This window comes from Leptonotus elevatus, chromosome 13 (assembly GCF_054856555.1).
Source record: "Leptonotus elevatus isolate MCC_2025b chromosome 13, RoL_Lele_1.0, whole genome shotgun sequence".
Taxonomy (NCBI): domain Eukaryota; kingdom Metazoa; phylum Chordata; class Actinopteri; order Syngnathiformes; family Syngnathidae; genus Leptonotus; species Leptonotus elevatus.
The window spans coordinates 5,704,719-5,726,524 of NC_141251.1; the positions used below are offsets into that span (position 1 = coordinate 5,704,719).

At 40.3% G+C, this 21,806-nt stretch overlaps 1 protein-coding gene across 3 annotated transcripts in view; it reads right to left on the reverse strand.

Moving 5' to 3' along the window:
* The window catches only part of LOC147163577 (protocadherin-15-like), a 230,833-nt gene that overhangs the window by 57,669 nt on the left and 151,358 nt on the right, over nucleotides 1-21,806 (reverse strand). For all 3 annotated transcript variants that reach the window (XM_086092793.1, XM_086092792.1, XM_086092791.1), the window contains 5 exons: nucleotides 20,924-21,017; nucleotides 15,342-15,470; nucleotides 8,342-8,647; nucleotides 5,115-5,345; nucleotides 2,418-2,534 (listed from right to left, as the gene is read on the reverse strand). In XM_086092793.1, the coding sequence (XP_085948919.1) occupies nucleotides 2,418-2,534; nucleotides 5,115-5,345; nucleotides 8,342-8,647; nucleotides 15,342-15,470; nucleotides 20,924-21,017 (877 nt within the window). The remainder of the gene's footprint in view (nucleotides 1-2,417; nucleotides 2,535-5,114; nucleotides 5,346-8,341; nucleotides 8,648-15,341; nucleotides 15,471-20,923; nucleotides 21,018-21,806) is intronic.

Below are 21,806 nucleotides of genomic sequence, written 5' to 3' on the forward strand. Positions count from 1 at the left end.
TATAGCAGTTTACTAAGTCACTTAGAGTACTTGTGAAAGTCTTCTTCGTTTGTGTTTGTATGTAGTCACACACCCTAAGGAGTAGCAGTGAATTAATCATGATGCACAAATTGTTCAAAACTTTACATTTTATCTATGTGTGGTGTATTTTGTATTATGTTTTAAGGAAATATTATAGAGTGCTATATATATTAAAAAAAACTTTTTGGTGGAGGCTGAAAGGGATTGACGGCATCTTCACACATTTCAATGGGGACCGGGCATAATGAGGCACCACTCTATTTATACACAAACCGCTAAAAAGGTCAGTTTTCCATTTTAGTTTCATTTTCAATGACTTTAATAAGGACAAGGGCTATAAAAAATGAACACGTAAAGAGAATGCTATCATCAGTGTCAATTCTTGCTCGCGCTGACCTTTGATTGACAGGTGAAATGAGTCCGCTTTGAAAGTCTCCAGCTTCCCGCAAGACACCGATCACAATGAGCGGCATAGAAAATGGATGGCTGGATGGAGCATCAAGGCTCAGGCTTGAAAAACAACTTGAAAGAAAAAAATATAATATCCAAGTTGCTCGAGTGGCTGAGTGAGTCAGGGATTATGAGAGGTACTCTACCACCCTCAGCTGGGACTGCCCCGGTGTCAAGGTGCAAAGGCAACTCCGCGAGAACCCGCAAGCATGAAGGGCTGCTGATAATAAAAGGAAGTGGAGGCTCGGGCTCTCCAGGCTGGCGGAAGCTGTGAGGGCAGCACAGCGAGGTCAGTGAGTGTTTTGAACCTTAAACCGAAAAAGTGTTTTCAGAGAAGAAGGAGAGAGAAAAATAAACAACCTTATCTCCATAAACAACGATGAGTCACAAGTATGAAGGAAGGGTCAAATGAAAAGGTTAGTTAGCAATGAGTGACAAAAAACATTCGCACATTTCTTTTTGCCTGCATTGTGTAACTGACGGATTCCAGAAGAAAATAGACCAAAGTCATTATTGCTCCACTGCCAGGAGAAACTCCACAGATACCACAGTGTGAAGCAAAAAAAACAACAAAAAAACGTATATTTTCTCAAGTATGATGACACTGTCAGAGGCTAAAGCCTGGTGAGTCATGCAAGCCGAGGCGGTGAGGGAGAATGGAAACGCGTGTACACAAATGAAAGCGTGCAGGAACTTTCAAGTGTGTGGCGTGAAACAAGCGAACAAATGGAAACGTCTGATGTTCAAAGAGCGACGTGTCGTGAGGGTGCGGGACCTCGCCGAGCCGCTCTTTCATACGGCTTCATTAAAAAAAAAAACGCAAGCGGGTTGCTGGCTTTGTTCCACATTGTATAGGTGCAACACTTGAATTAGAAACGTAGCCGGAAATGCGCAGTTGCCGTCGACGAGCACAATGTATCCCACTGGTCACTATTCATTTTGCATGCATTTTCTATAACCCTGCAGGACTTTTCTGGAAAGTTTTCGGTAAATTGGAATGCAGGAAATATGACAAACTTTCTATAGAGAGTTCACTGGGAATTTAATAACTCATTCACTGCCATTGACGGCTATGAACATCAAACATTCATTTGAACTATTTCTATTAGTTTAACATTTTCTTCCACTTTTGTAAACAAGAGTATGAAAACCTAGATTTTTTTTTTATTGTACATTTAGAACAGATATAAAATTTGTGATTAATCGTGAGTTAACTAGTGAAGTCATGCAATTAATTACAATAAAAAAAATTAATCGCCTGACCAGACGATTATTAAAAATTAGGGGCAATTAATTTTGTTTAATCATTATTAATCGCATAACTTCAATAGTTAACTCACGAATAATATTTTTTATATCTATTCTAAATGTACAATAATAAATATGTATTTATTTATTATTATTTAATATTTATTTATTTAAATAATACAAATTCTAGGTTTTCATACTCTTGTTAACAAAAGTAGACTTAAACTTATAGAAATGGTTAAAATGATTGTTTGACGTTTATAATCGTCAATGGCAGTGAATGAGTTAATGGTACCATATTCAAGAAAAAATATATTAAATGTATTTTTGTCACATCCATGCAAAATGTAATCAAAAGCAGATTTATTTGTAGTCGTTCACTGCCAGCCAAGTACAATTGATCTTTGACGTCTATCTCCGTCAAAGGCAGTGAATGAGTTAAAGTTGTATCAAGTTTTATAATATTTTGTTGAACAATCAGTTCTTTTATTGAAGTAAAAAACTTCCTAACTGTTAAGTTAAAAAGAGTGTCTGGTGTTCCCCCGTCCGCCCCCCCTCCCCCAAAAAAATCTCATATCTCGTATGACTTTCTCTTTTATATTTGTAACTACGGTATCTGTAATAAGTTTAAAACTGAAGCAAACAACGCCATTTTGGGTCCGATGTATCCCTGATGGCTTACAAAAAATTTTACTCACCGGTGGATCCTGGTCATCAGCAAATACAGTTGTGATGACTGTCCCCTTCTCAGCATTGGGCGCAACCATGCCCTTGTACAGGGGCTGGCTGAAGACGGGGGAGAAGTCGTTCATATCCTGTAAACAAGGAGAGACGACATGAATGAAGATCGCTAAAAGTATCCTTGGAGACGGTGGAAAAAATTGGGCGAAAACATGATCACTCGTCTACATTAGCACAACGAAGGCAACAAACGACGTAGCTTTATCGAGAGGCAGTGATCGCGATTTCCTCATCCACAGGGCGTGAGAAAATGTAGAAATGACAAGCTGCCTGTTAACTCATTCACTGCCATTGACGGTTGTAGACGTCAAAAATTCTATTTTTATTAGTTGAACATTTTTTTCCCACTTTTGTTAACAAGAGTATGAAAACCTAGATTTTTTTTATTCTACATTTAGAACAGATGTAAAATTTGTGATTAATTGTGAGTTAACTTGTGAAGTCATGCAATTAATTGCGATTAAAAAATTTAATCGCCTGACGCTCCTAATTTTTAATAATCTTTTCTTCTTTTTTAAATCGCCTCAGGCGGTTATTTTTTTAAAATTGTAATTACTTGCAAGTGGAATTTTTTTTAAATCTAATAAAAATAGTTCAAATGAATTTTTGACGTCAATAGCCGTCAATGGCAGTGAATGAGTTAATAATGGTCAGTGTTCAAGTTTGGCCGTGTATTCTAATGGCGTCTTGATAACCTTTCAATCTCAGCCATGAGAAATAAAAATAAAAATAAAACAACTTTGGGCTGATATTCCTTTCTAATTGTTATTTTGCGATTGTTGTGACAGAGTCTTGGGTATCAATGATTTTTAAACGCGTCCTCCAGGATAAAACTCCCATCTATTTTTTGTGTGATCAAAAATAAAATAAGTTCATTCTGACGTCTCGGACACACAGGACAATCTGCACTGCAGAGCATCAACAAAACAATACGAGAGGAAATCAAACGCTAGATACTTCAAATAGCTCTCTGGAGATATTACACGGGAAGCCGAATGGGCTCCAGCGCTCGCCTGCGTGAATCCACGGCTGCCATTTTCAAATAGCCGAGCGTGGTTTGATATCGGCAGGGCGGGCTGATCGGCTTTTGACAATCAAACGCAAAGCTTACTCTTATCGAAGGACAAACTCCACGCGGTAGATTGCCGTGTGGCACCTGATAAGCCGCCCCGTCCACGCGATATTGATCTCACAAAGCTCATGCAACTTACTAAGTAATATAGTGCATCCCAATCATCGCAACGATGACAAAAAAATCTTTTCCACAAAGATTTTCTGTCATATAAGAAGATGGTGCATCTTGGACATCATCATGTTTTGTTAAATTGTTAGATTTGGAGTAAAAAGGAAAAACGTTCATAGCTGAAATGCGGAAATTGTTGAAATTCACTCTTGGGAAAGTCACCATTTTGTGGTAATATTTTTTTCCCTGTTAACATACTCAACACTGAAAAACTTTTTCTACTAGCGGTGTACAAAAAAATGACAAGAAATCCATGGTTTTATGTTTTTAAAGAAGTGTATTTATTATATTTTAGTTTTTTTTTCAGGGTCGATATCGATACGATTATTAGTAGTCAAGGAGGCCGATAACTGATATTTGCAGTAAAAGAGAAAATAATACCGTCAAAATTTAAAAAAATAATTTTGTTGAAATGCCATTAAACATGTTTGTTAAAACAACATTTTAAATTTTCAACACTTTGAAGGTTTTTCTTTTCATTTTAAATATCTAAAGAATAGACAGCTTTGTTTAAAAATGATAACAAATTGAAGGGCGCGTACCAGGCCATCGCCATGTGTTAAACTTAATTAAAAACTAAGCAAGTAAAAGGCTACCTAAAGCTTTTTACCGTGGATAATGTTTTCCAAAAATTCAACATAATTTCTTAATTGTGGGAATGCTGAAAGCGAGGTTTCAAATTCCACCTTCACCAGATTGCAGTTCAAGTTTTCTTTTTATTCATTTATCGTTCAACTACAATAAAAGATTTGTAATTTTCACAAAATTTATCTTTCAATTTATTTCATAAGTATTCAGCTATAAGCATTCAGCTTTCAGCATTCCCACACAATTTCAGCAGAAATTGCACTTAGTCAAGTTTTAACAAAAAAAAATGTTTACTTTTTTTTTTTTTTAAGTGTAGGGAGTTCCCATCTTTTATAAAGTAAAGTGGAAATTTAAATAATTTTGGGTTTTCGTCAGGGTTCGTAAAAGGTTTCAAAAGATCTTCGCAGACAGTGAAAAACTGCCTGAAGATGTTTAAAATTTATCTGCAAGTAAAAACTGTCTGTGAACATCCTACCAATCCTAAAGAAATCCCCAAATTCGCTACATTCGCTACATTCATTGAGATGCCAGCTTTATCGGTCTTCAGATTTGTTAAAAGGTCAAAATGCCAAATATCGGCGCGATCGGTCTATGCTTATTATACTTGATCTAAATAGCATATTTTGTTTATTATTAGTATTATTTTCATAGTGCTTTATGTTCGAGGTACATTTATGTGCAACACTATATTTCAGCTGTGTTCAACAATTAAAGTTAAGTTGAGTTGAGAGTTTCTCACTTGACTCACTTTCGGTCCTGCGGGGGAAATATATGACACCGCGCTGAGAGCTTGCGGCGGGGATGAATGTCAGGGGGTTCTTACCGTGATCCGGACCGTGACGGTAGCCTGCCCCGGGGCCGTGACGCCTCCCTGGTCGACAGCTTCTACCTGGAAAGTGTACGAGGCTCCCGTTCCCATAGCTGCCAGATCCTCAAAGTCCAGAGACTGCAGCACGGCCAATTCTCCGGTGATTGCGTTGAGGGAAAAGAGCCGACGGGCCGATTCCGACTTGATCCGGTAGGTGACGTCGGAGAAGAGGTCTGCATCCGTAGCCTGCAGAGAAGAGTGCAGGGTGAGGGGGGAATAAACCCCAAAAGAGTTACAGCGCGAAAACATGAAAGGTTGCAATTCTGCTTTGTTCCTCTGGAGGCGATATTGTATCACCTTAGTATGAAGGAAGTGTGCTGTAGAGCTGCTCCCTGAAGGGATTCGCAGCCAGTGTTACTCACGAATACGCTTGAGGGGCTTTCTGCACTCACAGAAGCTAAGTTACATTATATAACACCTCCACATGTTCTGCGGCACTGTGAATGCAGCACGGGATGAGGAGCGCATACGACCAGAGACAAATTCAACGTGTTATGGGTTTCAACGTAATTGATCAATAACGAGGATTCTGATTCTGCGATCAGATCCTGTGATATTGTCATATTGTAAATAAAAGTGAGTCAATTAGCCTGGTTTTGTTTTGTATTTTACAAAAAATTATATTTATTATCGCCGTCAGTGACATATAGTGGCAGGCAGAACAATTTACTGCCCTTCCACTAGATGGCAGAAAGTAAATTTAGTGTCTGTATCAATCGTACTTTTTATAAAAAAATTCTCGTGCAAATGATATATGTATATTTTGGAAACACTCTAAATGGTTGAATAAGAAATGCTGAAAATAGACAACCAAGTAAATAATGTTTTCTGTCCAAATCCAAAGATGCTCTGAATTTTTGTCAGATTGTGATGCAACAGTGCAGCTAATTTACATAATACCGCCCCCACACTAAGTTTTTGTGAAGCGACACACAATCAAAAAAATGTGTCATTAAAGGAAAGCCGGACGAAGTTGTTGGTTGTTTTTTTTTCTTATTTTCTTCATACTTGAAATTAGTAGTCCCAGCTCGCCAACTCCTAAGCTCCACCCACAGCCATCACAATAATAAAAGCTGTACTGCAGAAGCAATAAAGGCAGGCAGAGACGCATTTGCATGCATGAGACTGGACCGCCCATTAAATCGAGGTAATTTTACTTCCTCTCTAAAAACAAAGGTAGCTGAAAGGTAAAAAAATAAAAAAAAAAAAAAATAGAAAAGAAAATGCTGTCATTCTTGATCCTAAGTAAACTTTCAAATGCTGAATAATGTTACAGTTCAGAACAATAACATCAACATTTAACAACATTACAGAGACTTAGGATAATATTAAATATACATTTTAGAAATAATCATTCTTGATGAACATTTTGCTTGTCTGTATTTGAATGACGGTGGTCCTCGGAGAGTCAATTATTTTTTTTGACGTCGTACTTGGTGTCCATGATCACATATAGAAGTAGAAAAGGGGTTCAAGCAAAAAGGCGTTATGTGGGAGAGCTGCATACTACTAATACTGATGAATATGCACATGCTATACTGGTGTACCTCGAGAAACAATAACGTGCATCCACGAATTAATGCATACGGGCGTGCATGCGAGTCCACTCGATTTAAATAAGTATCCATGGAGATGCACCCGATTTAATTGTCTGATGATTACTCCGCGAGTGTCCACTCTCGGTTGAGGCAGATTAATGTCACACTGCGCGCGTCACTCACTCGCCCTTCGCCCTTCGCGTTCTCTCCTCGTACTTCCGACCGCTGCAGAAATGGTCGCTTACAATATGCCAGCAATTACTCATCCCTCCACTCCGTTTACTCTTCGTTTCCTTTCGCGTGCCGGCACGGCGATGAAGGGGGGGGGGGGGCGGGGGATGTGCAGTGACATTTGACAGAGTTACATCTGAAGACAGACTCCATTGGTTTTACATAAGCGTTTTGTAGCAGTATATGTGCTTTTTTGGGATGAATGGGAATGCCCCTTATTTACAAATCACCCGTTTTTGTCCATCTCATCACACGGGGGCGGCCATTTTGCCACTTGCTGTCGGCTAAATAAGACATCGCAGTGCCGAAGGGCTCGGCTTGCAAACGTCACATGACCAAACCCAGAAAACAAGTGAGCCATGATTGCTTTAAGAATGCAATGAATGGACTGAAGTCGACTCACTTTTCATTTAAATGGTTTTTTTTAAATTTATTATTAATTTATTTTTGGCCTGCCCAAATAATCTAATGGGTGGTTGCAAGAAAAAGTTTTTTAGATTATTTAATAAAAATACAAGAAAAAAAAAAAGTTTAGTGATAAAAGTCGCTTGCCTCGGCGGCTTGGCTGGTGGTAAAACGTTGCGTTGCGTTCACATTAGATGTCGCATTTATTTTTGTAATGTGAACAGTACATGAAAAGATCGGATTTGACAAAAAATCCGAATTGGGCATCACGCCCTGCAGTGTAAATGTAGCTTTAGTATTACCTGGCCACCTATCCATGGCTCAGGTAAACAAACAAAAACATATTGCCCCCTAGTGGTTGGAGGTAGAGACAAATAAAACATGGGGCTCCTACACCGATGATTAATGGTCGTTCAAAGTGTTTTTTTTTAAATGTTTTCCAAAACAACTTATCAGATTCTATAAATTTTATATTACATGAATTTTTAACATTAGACATAAAATATAATTATATATATGTTGGAATGAAAAAAAAAATTTTTTACAACTTTTTTTCTACTGATACTATTGATAAAGGTCTATAAAATGTGAAAAACTATTTTTTATACACCATTGCACGATATATATATTAAAAAAAAAATCAAAAAGGTGCATGTTAATGACGGGATTTTAAGGTAGTAAATAAAAAAATAAAAATCTGACAAATTCAATGAAATTGATGTGAAATAATTTCCCCCAGCAACTCTCACCCGAATGTGCTGTGGCATCCTGTTTGAGAATCACTGATCCTAAAGCGAATGAAATTGGATTTAGCATATTTCGACACAAGATGAAGCGGACCCACCTCTTCCCTCCCATTTTTCAGTAGATAGTTTGGACAACCCCTGCTCTAAAACAGTCTGCATTGAAATTAAAAGCTGTGTTAAATCCTGCAACCGTTGTTCCAAGCTTCCATGTTGAATAACACGTAAGCCAACGGAAGACAGGATACCAAACGCACACACTTACGCTGAGCGTTAAGATCACGGTTCCGACGGGGCTGTTCTCGGGCACGTTCGCCACGTACGTCTGCTGCGAGAACACCGGGCTGTTGTCGTCGATATCCGTCACCTGCACCGTGAGGGTCAAGGTGGTCCGCCGGGGGTCCGCGGCCCTGTCGGAGGCTTCGATCACCAGCTCGTAGCCGCCGGTGAGCTCGCGGTCCAGCGGCACCCGAGTGTAGATGCTGCCGTTGGCGCCGATCGCAAACAAGTCGGGGTGATTGATGACGCGGTAACCCACTTGGCCGTTCGGCCCTGCGTCTGGATCTGTGGCCTGCGGGGATAAAAAGGCAGAAGAGCTCGGCTGTAAGGAAGATAAATGATCACCTTTGTGCACTTGCGACATGAATACATGCAGAAATGAGATGTGCTTGCCAAGGGTTCTACTTCTAAATTACATGATCCACTATGTGTGGAACCTGCGGCCTTTTATTTCCACTGTAATTAAATGTTGCCAAGATCCCACTGTGAGTTGCTACAATTGTTGTAATCCATTGTACAATGTCGACTATGCTTGGTTGACACCACTTAATGTGTGAAATATGCAATGGCTTATTGAAGGAAACAAATCAATAAATCGCATGCCGAAAATCCGAGCTAATTAGCAAAGATTAGCAAAAATCAGCGAGTGATTGATGCCCCCGAAAAAGATTTCAAATTGCCTATGGATGCCACATGATGATGGCATAACTCCTCAACTCCAACATAGTTCATTAGTCAGGTTTTACATCCAATTTTTTTAAGCGAATTTACTGAAAATGCGCAAAACGGACATGCGACTTTAGTTTCCATCTGTTCTTCTTACCATAGAGATGCGATCCACCCGTAATTTAAAAGAAGAAGAGGGAGCGACTGTGCCGTGCGATGGCATCGTATGAGTTTGTAATTTTCTGATAAACCGTTTTCCAATATTCGCTTCTTTAATTAATTCCAAAAAGATTTCTGTTTCGCCGTTCCATAAAGCGCAACCTTGTGTACGAAATGAACCATATAAATACAGCTGCGTCACTTTAATTTGTCAGCTGTCAATGATGCAACGTCATTAGCATTCTGTAGCACCCGGATGAAAAATACATCAAAAGTCATAAATAACACCTCATTTCCCTCCTGACTTGCCAGAGATGTAAACTGTGAGTAAGACTATTAACATACGCCATTAATAAATATTCAACTCGAATGAGCAGCACATTTCAAAAAGTGAAGGCCTGGAGGCTGACGGCAGCTGTTTTGTGTTTGATCTGATCCAGAACACGATCCATTAGAGCCGGCTTTTTCATTCTAACACCTTGCATATTTACACAGCCCCGCAGACGCCGGCTGAAACAACGCTCGCGCAATTTGGGCTCTCATCCTTGCCGTCACTCGGGAGACGTGAGTCCTTGTGACGAATTGTGCGCTGGTTCAAAAGGGCAACGCGCTCTGCTTACGCAAGGCCCGCTTTTTCATCACAAAGGAAACGTTTGGAATTAACCTCAATAGGTAACAAGCTATTCTCCAAGTCAATAGCATGAAATAACAAACAAAAAAAAAAAGTCCTTCACATTTGGTCCTTGACAATTTCTTGTGCGGAGGAAGTGTGTACCTACTGATTGTGGATGTTTTAGAATGAATACGAAATTGAATGAATAGTATTCGGTTTAGGTGAACGGTACGGGATTTTTAAGAGGTTTTAGGTGAATTAATGAGTACACACTCACACACACACACACACACACACGCACATACAAAAAAAAGAAAAATGAAAAAAAAAGAGAGAGAGCAATGATGACATGTCGAATCGGTAAGATTACCAAATGAACAATACTGAGCTCTCTCAAAAAAGAAAAAAAAAGGAATGAATAATAGCACATTACAATTACACATTACAATCATTCTTTTCCTCACAAAAGAATGATATTAAATAAGTATTATATCCAAAATGATTCAACTGAAGAAGAGTGAATTTGAATTTGAAAAAAAAAGAATGAATAAGAAAACCAAGGGCAAGGAGTAGACCTACTTCCAATAATTGGTTTGGCAATATTCATTCAAATTTTGTTCATGTCAAGCGGTTTTATTTTAATTTTAATAAAAAATATTTTATTTTTTTTAAACTACAGATGTGTTTTTTCTTCTCTTTCTTTCTTCTCAGTTACGGGCCTTCCAGAATGAAGGAAAATACAAACAAAAGAAGCTAGGCTATGCTAGGCTAGGCTAACTGTTAGCCCATCTGGTAATAACACTGCTCGTGAAAACTTTTCTTCTCGACATTTTTTTACTGAGAAACTTTACACAAACACTCAGCACAACCAGCAGGATTTTTGCCATCTTAAATATTAAACAGGTTTACCATTTACGATTGTCTGCCACAACCATTTTGTGAGCAGAAAGGAAAAAATCCCTTTTCCAGTCCCTAATAAAGCACAAATAGAAATGCCCTCTAAACTTTACAGAGCCTTTAACACAACCCGCGCGTCAGAGTAATCGGTCCGGATATGGGATACTTTGCTGGCTTTGATCGGAAGACAGGAAATAAATCTCAAATACATTTTCATCAATCTCAGGGCGCTGCCATTTTGTCCAGTGCCGCCTTCTGCTGTCGACTAACTGACAGTGAACAATGCTGAAACTGAAAGTGCCCTGAGGCTCGCATTGCAAACGTCACATGACCAAACCTAAGAAACAGGTGGACCGCGATGTTCACAATGCGAGCCCGAGGGCAGTTTGACGTCAATTTCAGTCGACACGGGACAAAATGGTAGCGCACTGATTGATGAAAACGGATGGATTAATCCGAGTAATTTTTATTCCACTAAGGCAATATTAATCAAAATATCATGTTTAAAATCATGGGGGCAACTAGAATATATTTTTGCCTCGAGTTTCCCATTATGGTTAAGTGGCACAAGTTACATGACAAATGACAAAAAAATACAGTACGCTGGATTTTGCAGCGGCAAATTGAGGACAAATGGTTTCAACAACAAGCATGACGCCAGCGAACAGTAGGTCGGAATACAATTAACGGAATTGTCTTCTTGCTGATCACAGAGCTGAGATCACGGCTCGCAGGAAGGAGCCTACAGCATGAATGTATAATGGCGGACGTGTCACCGACTCCACTCGTATTAGCACATTAGCACAATGAGCAAAGCTGTTATTTGGCCTGTGGGCTATACGCGTTACAGTTTTCAGACACAAGTATTTGGACTTTTGAACTTTTGCAGTGTTGAGTTGTCCATTATTTTACATGATAACAACAAACGTTCCAAAACAAAAACAAAATCCTCAAACGTAAATGCCTTCTTTTTGTGAAACGTCTTAAATAAAAGCTCAAAGTCTACACCTCAATGTGTTATTGTTGGTTCAGTTGAAGCGCTGTTTATTCCATCTAATCCTTTAAGTGCAACTTGGCTACATTTGAGCACATATTTGACAAAGATAACAAATGGGAAACCGTGTAAGCAGTTGCTTAATCTATAGTCCTGCCAGAATATAGTCATTAATATTCACACATCATTCCCTAAGAAATTAAATGCCAAAAACATGTTTTGCAATGATAAAAAAAAAAGTGGGGGAAAAATAAAATCCTGGAACAGCACCAAGATTTAATAGGTTTTTTCTTGGCCTGCGCACTAAGTTTTATGGAAAATGACTGAGGATTTTCTGCTTTCTCCTGCTCACCAATAAACAAACAGCAACGCCAATGGTGCAGATAACTCATAGTGAGTAAATTATACAAAATAATTTATGCAGTGGTACCTTAACTTACCAATTTATGAGTTTTTGGGTAGATTTTTTTTTTTGCTCTGACCAAATTTGACTTCGGATTGAACTTCACTGCTTGATGGTGGCATAGCAAACTTACAACACCAACAGTTCACGTTGGCGACCTTGCAGGTGTGTATTTTTAGATTTATTTTTATTTTTTTAATGTCTGTTTTTTTAACCATTGGTCCTAAGAGAATTAGTTTTTGAGAAAAAAGTGGATTTCTTTAGTTTTTGGTGTGTTTTTTGCGGAGTCCGGAACAGATCAATGGCATTTGTATTGAGTTCAGTGGGCAACAATGATTTGAGATGTGTTCTAATTTAAGTTGTGAGTGTAGTCACGAAATGACACAATTGTAAGTCAAGGTTTAAACAATAAAATTAGGACAGAACAGCTAACACGTGGATAGCATGTCTGCGGTAAGGGGTTCGACTCAATTCTTTACATGTTGTAAGCCAGATAGCATAGTACCAAAAAAACGGGAGTCCGTGGACTGTTCCATGATGTGGTTGCAATGGGTCCGTGAAAACCCCCAAAAACATGACAAAAGTAACTTAGCTACTTTACTGATAACTTGATTTCTAAAGTAATTACTCTGCTGTATAAAAATGCTGTTTTGTTACACATTTCTGGAAACCATAAATATGCTAGTGTTATGCCAAGAAGCATAAAAAATAAATAACTCTATTGATTGTTAGATGACGCCTTCCTAAGGATCTCTGCTTTAACTGCTTTAATAGTCTTAATAAGGCATGTTTTTTATGCCCAAAGCAATTAAGTGCTTAAAAAAAGCCCAGTAGTTAAAAACTGAGTGTATGACCACCTTGACGCATTGTAAAGTTTTAGGACATGCCGTTTAATGCTCTCCTTGAGATTTTAGCATCAGCGTTTTATTTGAACTGTACTTTCTTTATATGTCTTCTTATGGAAAGTGCCCTTGGTGAACGGCTGCATGGAGGGCACACAAAGCCTCCATTCTTGACTTTTTATAAAGCAGGAGACTGAGGGACCGCTTTGAAGTGATTTTTTTCAAATGGCAGATCTCATTGCAGTGTCTTTAAGCCAGCAAAACTACTGCGTGGAGAATATAAAAAGCCCTCTTGATCAAGCTCATCTCCAGCCTCGGCATTGGCGAGTGCGTACGGGGTGCCGCGATGTCTTCGGCCTTAATGTACTTTTTACACTGTAGTCCTGAAAAGGCTGAGCATGGCGAGGCTTACCGACTGGGGCGGAGAGGCGGTAGAGACGAGGAGATTTGGGTAAGCACCAACCCGGCTGCTGGCTGCGTTTTTGTGAGGACGCACTTGGACGAGAGTCAAAAAGAAACTCGGCTTCCTTAGCGTCTTATTTCACACTTCATAAAGAAACATTTGCCGGTAGACTAGCGTATTTGAAATGGGAAACGCACACATCATTATATCGCCTCCGAAAAGCCAGAGTCTCCGCTCGTTTCAAATTTAATTTCAAAGAGGTTTCACAAAATAATGGCGTTAATTGTGGGTGTTGCCGTCTTCACTTTTGTCTTCGGTAAGTATGACGCATTCGCTATTGGCGGGACATCAAGCGACTGAAAGAATATTCCATTTCTTTGCCATCAAAAAGTCAGTCTCGCTTTCATCCAAGTACGAAGAAATTATTGTATTAATTCAAATTTGGCCCAAAACTTTTGAGACTCTGAAATGGAGGCACAGACTGCAGAAAATAGCTCTCATTCCTAAATGACACATTTTTGTGGAATGTCTTAAAATCAGTGATTCATAAACTTTTTACACCTTGCACCCCCCTAAAAAATACATTGTGCTAAATTTATGAAAATACAGTCCAATCCTTTAAGGTCAACTTTTCTTATTTCATATTTGGAGGCCCAAAAATAAAATGGCAAACAGTCTAAACAGTTAAACCCCCAAAAATGGAGGGAAAGTTACTCTTAACACAACCCACACCACAGGATAATCGCTTATGATGATCTTTTAGAGGCATCCGACAATTGGGCCTTTGCTGATTGAGGAAAATTGCTCAAACGTGGCCCAATTGTCGGCACATGTGCTGTTGTGCACCCCACTTTAGTGACTCTTTTTTTGGACTATTTATTGCACGCATGAAGCAATTGAACCCAGGAGAGAGTCTGCCAGGAATACAAAAAAAAAAAGAAAAGCATTGTATCACCCGGCTAGAAAAATGACTTTGCCATTCACCACTATTCTAAATGAAGGCTGGTGTGGACTGAACTAACTGTAGGAGCTCTTCCTTTTTATTGATTGAGCTGAACATGTACTCCAAGTAAAGGGCAAGTCCTGACATTAACAGTTTAGCGCAACATTGGTTAATCTTGGTTTGAGGCTACGGGTTCGGTTCACTCTCGGTACAAAAAAATATCCAGCTGTTTTTCATGTGTGTGAACAGGAGTAGAGTTAATGGCATTCAAAGGGGACGATTTTCAGATGAAAGAAAAAAAATCATGCATGCAATAAAACTGACATTAATATTTAAGAATACTGTTTTTTTTTTGTTTTGTTTTTACAAGATTTGTCATTGGTTTTGCCCAAAATACCAGTTTTGTTTTGTGTCTGAAGAGACATATCAAGCTAACATTTTTGGCCTTTGTGAACCAAACATTACAAAATGGCTTCTGATGGCCTGAATCGAACGTCTTTTTTTTACATGCCGTTTGTCACTCACTGCATAAATTGCATCGTCTTTTCTCATAATTGTAACACACACTTTCTACTACCCATATATTTACATAATCTGTTCAAAGTGTGAGATGCCTCAACTTCACAATCAATATTTTCCGAAATCAAAGTATTCGATCGTAATGAAAACATAATTTTGAATAGCAACATCAAAGAGACTATGCACTAATAGATGATATCATCCGTTTCTCTATTCATCATCATTTTGAGATTAATTCTCTATTTATATGCAAAATGGGGCAGTGGCTGTAGAAGGAGGAGGGCAATAAAACCAAGACCAATTGATTTTATTGCTATATCGACAATTTAGTGGCTATAGACATTAATTCTCATGTACCCTCTCCTGGTTTCATCATTAAACCAGGAATGATTCATTTAAACCGCTAATAACAAGGTCAGTATGATGATCAATTATGCTGTTAAAGTCCAATTCAAGCAGTGAGAATGAAATGCAGGATCATTCAGACGGCGCGAGGAACAGCACCAACGAACAAAACGGGATCTCAACTCCTCTGCGTTAAACTTACCTTGACTTGTCCAACAAAGAGATTGGCCTCTTCTTCTTGCACAGTAAAGTTAGTGGGGGAGGCGGGGTCAAACTCTGGGTCGTTGTCGTTGACGTCTGTCACAACTATGTCAACTGATGTTGTTGATGTCTGGGGAGAGAAAATCCACAAATTTGGAGTATAAAAAGGTCAATTAAGTACGAAACTCATCAATGCCCTCGATGATAAAAATAACAAAAGTTTGCTGAAAAACCAGAGTCCGCACTTAAAACAATTCATTCATCTCATCTCAAATTTATGATGACATGAATTTTGTTGAGCATATTCTAAATTGTGCAGCGGTGACGTAGTGGTCAGCATGTCTGCTTGTGCTAATCTGTGTGTCATGTATGAATGTGTGCCTGTTTGCTGAGGTTTTTGTCCCCCCCCCTCCACCTTTCCTAACGTTTCTTTTAATTTGTGAACAAATGCAAACCATAATTCTGTCTCCCTGTGTTGGTTATCGTTTTTTCAAAACTCTTAGACGAGTTGTTTCGGTTCCATTTTGTTGACAATAAAGCTACTCTGATTCAAGCTGTAAGGACTCAATTGGCATTCTTAAAAAGTGTGGTTCATTGTGTGTGTTTCTCCACGTGGACGGTCAGGACTGCTGTCATGTCCCCATTGGTGAGGATTGTCCTTGGTTTTCCCGACCTTTGTCCATGCTGTCTTTACACTTACCCAGTCTTTTCCTATTTAATTCTGATCCTGGCAGCAGTGTTCCTTCTAGATTTGGTTTTTGGATTGCTCGCTGTCGTAGCCCCGTCAGCGTTCCATTCTGTAAAAAGCCTCTTGGCTTCGGTTGATTTCTTTTCCGATTATAAAAGCTTTTGTGAGACTAAAGTCGTCTCCTCACTTCCTTGCGTCCAAATAATACGTGTCTGGGATCATTCATCATTCTGTTTGTACCGGTCTATTTTTGTGATTTTTTTTTCCCGCCATCGGATGTGTGGTGGTGGAATGCCAGTTATATTAGAGAGCTTGTGTCTTTGCGTTGGTTTTCTCTAGGCTTCCTCCCACATTCCTAAAACATGTATAATAGCTTTATTAAAGACTCGCATGTCTATATGTGCCCTGCAAGTGTCTGGCAACCAGTCTAGGGTTTACCCCGCCTCTCGCTTAAAGTCAGCTGGGATCGGCTACAGCTCATCCTCAACCCTAATGATGAAGCGCAATAGAAAATGAATGGATTTGGAAAATCTCACACTCAAACAAAGGAATTCATTTATGAGCCCAAGAGTCTCTATTAACAACCAATGGGACTTCTGTTTGAAATGGTTCTACATAATTCTAAACCTTTAGTTCACCCTATACGGCTAACATTGTGGATCTCCCTTTTAACCTCTTGTTTTGTTTATTCCACCAACGTAAAAATTGCCAGATGCTGGTGCATGATTTGCAGCATCTGTAAACCGCCGCTGCCTCGCAACTGCATCGCCGCAGAAGCTGTGGTAGTCTTCGGCAAAAAATGACTGTCAAGGAACAAAGCCGTATGCTAATCATGGAATAAACGGTCCGTCTTGAAGGGGATGGCGGTGAAGTGGGAGTGGTCGGCCCTCGCAACGGTTCCCCCAAGACGTACGTTTGAAGTTTGCCCTGGCACTTGAGCGGCGTCCATCCCAGAGGAAAGGATCTAGTTTTTCCATCTCGCAGTCCTCACGGGGCTTCATCCGCAATTGTTGTTTGCTTTGTTTAGCCGTAATTACAGACATTCACGTGGGAGCTGACACGCTGGTGGAAACCGTCACACATAAGGCCCGCTTGATCCACCGCCACGATGGGATACAGTAGCGGGGTATCATTAACATCGGCGTGGCGGTGACAGGCTCTATTTATTTTTCGCTTTGCACAAGACCTGGAGCCAATTAGTGTCACCATCCTGGCGTGAATTTTCTCATCAAAGCCGCGAGAGGCGAGAGCCTGATTAACGAGTGGCTATTATTTATTTAAAGTCAAACGCCGGCACGCCGTGGTATCGGAAAGGACGCAGAGGTGGAACCTTCTGCGTGTCGACTTTTCAACTGACAAGACTGACCGGCAGCCGTGGATAAGATCATGTTGTTAGGACTCGTGTAGTTCATCAGCTGAGGACAGTGGGGGGGAAAAAAAGTGTCATCGCAGCTGGTGTTTGAGCCCGCGAGGCGGTTGGGATTACAGACTTCACACTTGGGAATGCTGATTTTGGAATCGGTCACACGGACTAGAGCTGGAGCAAACTGTGCTCCTGGTACGGAAGAAGTCAGATTTTAACCGGCAAATCAAGTTTGTACATTCACTCTTAGGTTATCATCTTCGTGTCACAAAGTATTTAAATGATATGCACTCTTAAGTAATCATTGAGATTTAATAGCAAACTTCTTGAGAGGATCTCACATCAAATGAGGATAAGAGGTCCTGAGAATTTGGAGTAAAAAGAGCTTTAGCAGACAAAGCAAGGAAACAGAAGTCCTGAAATAATCCTCAATCATTAAGTTCAAAGTGAAATGTTCTCTGCTTTCACCTGTGTAATTGGATTCATGTTCATCCTTCGGCTGTTCACATTTGAATCGTATGTTAAGGTACAAAGCTGACATCTTGGATTAGCTCCCTTGGCAAGCGAAATGAGGACATTTTCTTTTGACTTGTAATAAGACTCTGCATTCCTTCCTAATCTTGGAACTGATGTAGTGTTCATTTGTACTGTTTTCACAGTCTTTTATGACTGTGTCTGATGGCACCAATTTGCAAATGAAGAGACGTCTGAAATCCGAAAATGTCTCTCCTGTTTATTGAGCGTTGGGACAGCGCAAAGTTTAGGTGGAACAATTATAGCAAAACTACTAAAAGTCTGTAGCCACGTTTCCACCACAGGAACTTCGGGGTCAATTTACGGGACCGGCCCCGTATGTGCGCGTCTCCACTGCAGGAGCCTTCCCAACCGGGCCACATTTACAGGAACTTACGGGGACGAGCGGTCCTACTCGAGAGTAGGTACTCCGCCGGCCCGATAAACTCCCGATCGATTGGTTAAAAATTATTTAGTATTAAAAAAATATCTTACCTTCATGCGCGACGATGATGCATTCTCGGCTTAAGTCTCTTTGACCAAAACAATTCTCTTAATAATCCTTTGCCTATTTTCGTTCCACTCTACTGCCTTTTCAAATTCTTCATCGAGACGCCGTCTCCTCTCACTCAAACCATCCATCCACGCCAAGTACATAAAATAAAAAGCAGAGAAAAACAGCAACCACCAAAAGTTTTTCTCTTTCCTCGTTGTGATTATCGTCGCGCGGCGTTTACGTGTCGATCAAAACTCGTGACGTCGTGAAATGGGTCGTACTCCGCAGTGGAGGACTGTTCCTGTGAAAGTCCCTACCCCCCCTCCCCATACCCGAAACGTCCTGCGGTGGGAACGCGGCTAATAGGTCTGTGTGGGTTCTCAATCCGGTAGATGCCACGGACTTCCGACTTCCCACACACACACCTACGCTGTTTCCGGTTATTGTTGCGACGTAATAGGCCGCGTCCCAATACTCGCGCAGCCAACTTTGTACCACTCAATTGCACGTTCCCGTTAATGGGTGCGAGTGTGTAGGGGGTCTCAGTTCTCTGAGTGTATCTCAGAGTGCTTCAGAGAACTGAGACCCCCTACACAATCGCACCCATTAACGGGAACGCGCAATTGAGGGGCACAAGGGTGGTGGGAGGAGAATTGGGACACGGCCTATTACGTCGCAACAGTAACCGGAAACAGTGTAGCTGTGTGTTTTACGGAAGTCCCGCCTCCTCCGTGGCATATACCCTGTTATCCAGGTCATGGTAACCCACAAATAAATCTAGGTAACGGACTTTTCTTGTTTGTTGAAGACATTTAATCTTCAATATAAACGACATCAGACTTCAGAATCACATTTCTTTTCAAAATGATGGCTAAATTTGGAATTGCTTGACTGACAACCTTTTGGACTTTTTGAGGATTTGCAATTCTTGTTTCAGGGTCTCTTCACCCGGACTTTCCCATCTCTGGCCTCCTCCAGTTCCATCTGAATGGTAAATGGTACTTCATTCAGCGCTTTTCCACCTTACAAGGCCTTCAAAGCATTTTACTTTCGACTACTCATTCACCTACTGATGACGCAGCATCAGGAGCAAATGGTGGTTCAGTATCTTGCTCAAGGATACTTTGACATGGTCACAATGGCATGGGATCGAACCCACAACCTATGGGTTGCGGTACGACCACTCTACCACTGAGTCACGCCATCCCAAGTCCTGAAGAACTCTGAGACAAGCTACCTGAAAGGCCTCTCGTGCGTACTAGAAGAAGCCCAAGACAAGTCAGCTGATTCTTATGTGAGCAAGTTCCTCACCCCATCGCTGAAGGCGAGTTGCAAAGAAAACTAATTTCCTGCTCTTGTATCCAAGAGCGTCTCTTTCCGGTCACTATCTTATGACCATTTTACTAAGCTCAACAACAATCTGCGCTCACATCACTCCGGGTTGCCATGGTTACCGCAATCCAATGACTAATTACGCGTACAAAGTCCTGAGTTTCCGTCGCTTCCTGCCCCGGAGCATAATTTTGATCTTTTCTTTTGTTTCCGACCTTCCTCGCAGTACTTTATCTCGCAGAAGGAGCTCTTCCTTCACCCCCGTCCTCGTTTAACTCTCCTCCTGTTGTGACAGCTTTTCATCCCGCCGCTGACATTTGGCACACCCGAGTCACGCGGCAATTTATTTCGTGCCTGAGATGCTTCCCTCTGCTGCGCCGGGATCTAAAACTCGCACAACATAGGTAAAGGTTATTGGCTCGTACAATCTGTCCATCTATAGTGAGATGAATAGCCCCATTCCCTTCCCAACCACTTCCTACACTTTTCCTGCAAAAAAAAAAGATGTATTCAGATCAACAATTTCACCTCGGCTTGGAACGGAGACAGCTGACCGAACTTGGCCAAGTTAGGTGGCATTTAATTAAATTAGGATGGTTAATATGACGATCAGTGACAGGAAGAGAAACGTCTGTTAAAGGGATAATATAATAAGATAATTAAAAAATATATACTTGTAGCTTTATAGTCAATAATCCAGAATTTGGTAACATTCTGTGCAGAAAAAAACACTAATTAGCACAAAAACAAATAAAGGTTTGGATAATTTAATTATTTAATTAGTAGAAAATTGAAAAAAAATCATTTAAAATGAATATTGTCTTAATTGAAGCGGTTTAAAATGAACATAAGCTTAATAAGTTTAATACCAAAAAATGAACTGTAATAAAAATGTAACTTCTGTTTTTGGTCAATAAAAAAAACTAATACAAGACTGTCATAAGTTGAACTCAACTGTTTGTAAATGATGTCATCCTGACAGAAAATAAAACAGAAAAGTTGCACTTTAATGAGTAATTAAAACAAAACAAAAAATTCTAAATGTAATTCTGCTCCTACAAGCAGATGGAGGTATAATTAACTGTCACGCATGGACCCAATACCTGCACAAGTCCACAATTTCATTCCAAACTTTTCCAACATAAGAGCAGCCATACGGTGATGGTGGCAATAAAGCAGCTTGTGTCTTACCCCTCCAGGGTTGCCATCCGAGGCTGTGACGACCAGACGGTAGCGATCGTTGGTTTCTCTGTCAAGAGGTTTGTCCAAAATTAGAAGACCAATCCTATGGAGAAAAGCAAAAATGTAAAATTCAACAGATTCAGGCTCATTTTCACAAACAACCAAAAAGGCTTTGAGCATCCACGTTCCCGCATTATTTGTCCCTTGTAAGCACATGAATATGTCATATAAGTATCAGAATGAATGTATTTGCTTATAGATTAGGCAAATAAATGAAGTTTGGCCACCGGCTACTGGGAAAGAAGCAGGTGGGCTTTTAAACTTTACCGTGCTTCCCACCCAGACGCACAACAAACAGCAGAAATTCATGTTGTGCTTCCAGCCACTGCGGCGCACAAGCTACAATTTGTTGGCAGGGCGGCATCCCACACGGCGGCCTGCGCATTCCCGAGAGCAGCACGCGGAATTATCTTTGTTTGCACACATACACGCCGCGCGGCGTAAGGCATGGCAGCGGGTGCGAGTGCATTAATACAAACACTCACGGGCGCACAGCACACACAAAACAATGGCGCCCAGGAGAGCATCTGCCAAGACCACAAACAAAATGCATCAGAACACCAAGCTAGAATAATGACAGCCACAACTCCCCGTCGTCTCTTTGCTGTTCTAATTGAAGGCTGCTGCGGACCACACGTGACAAACGGTATGACCTTTTCATTCATGAATGCCATTTGTTCATTCTTTCTTAACTTGCGCTCCAATGATAAATCCATGATACTGATATGCTCGTGTGAAGCCCTTTGAAATGAATAAAGTATTAATAAGCTACATTTACCACATATAAATACCCTATTTAAACACACTCCTGGCATTTTTATAGCATTTGACA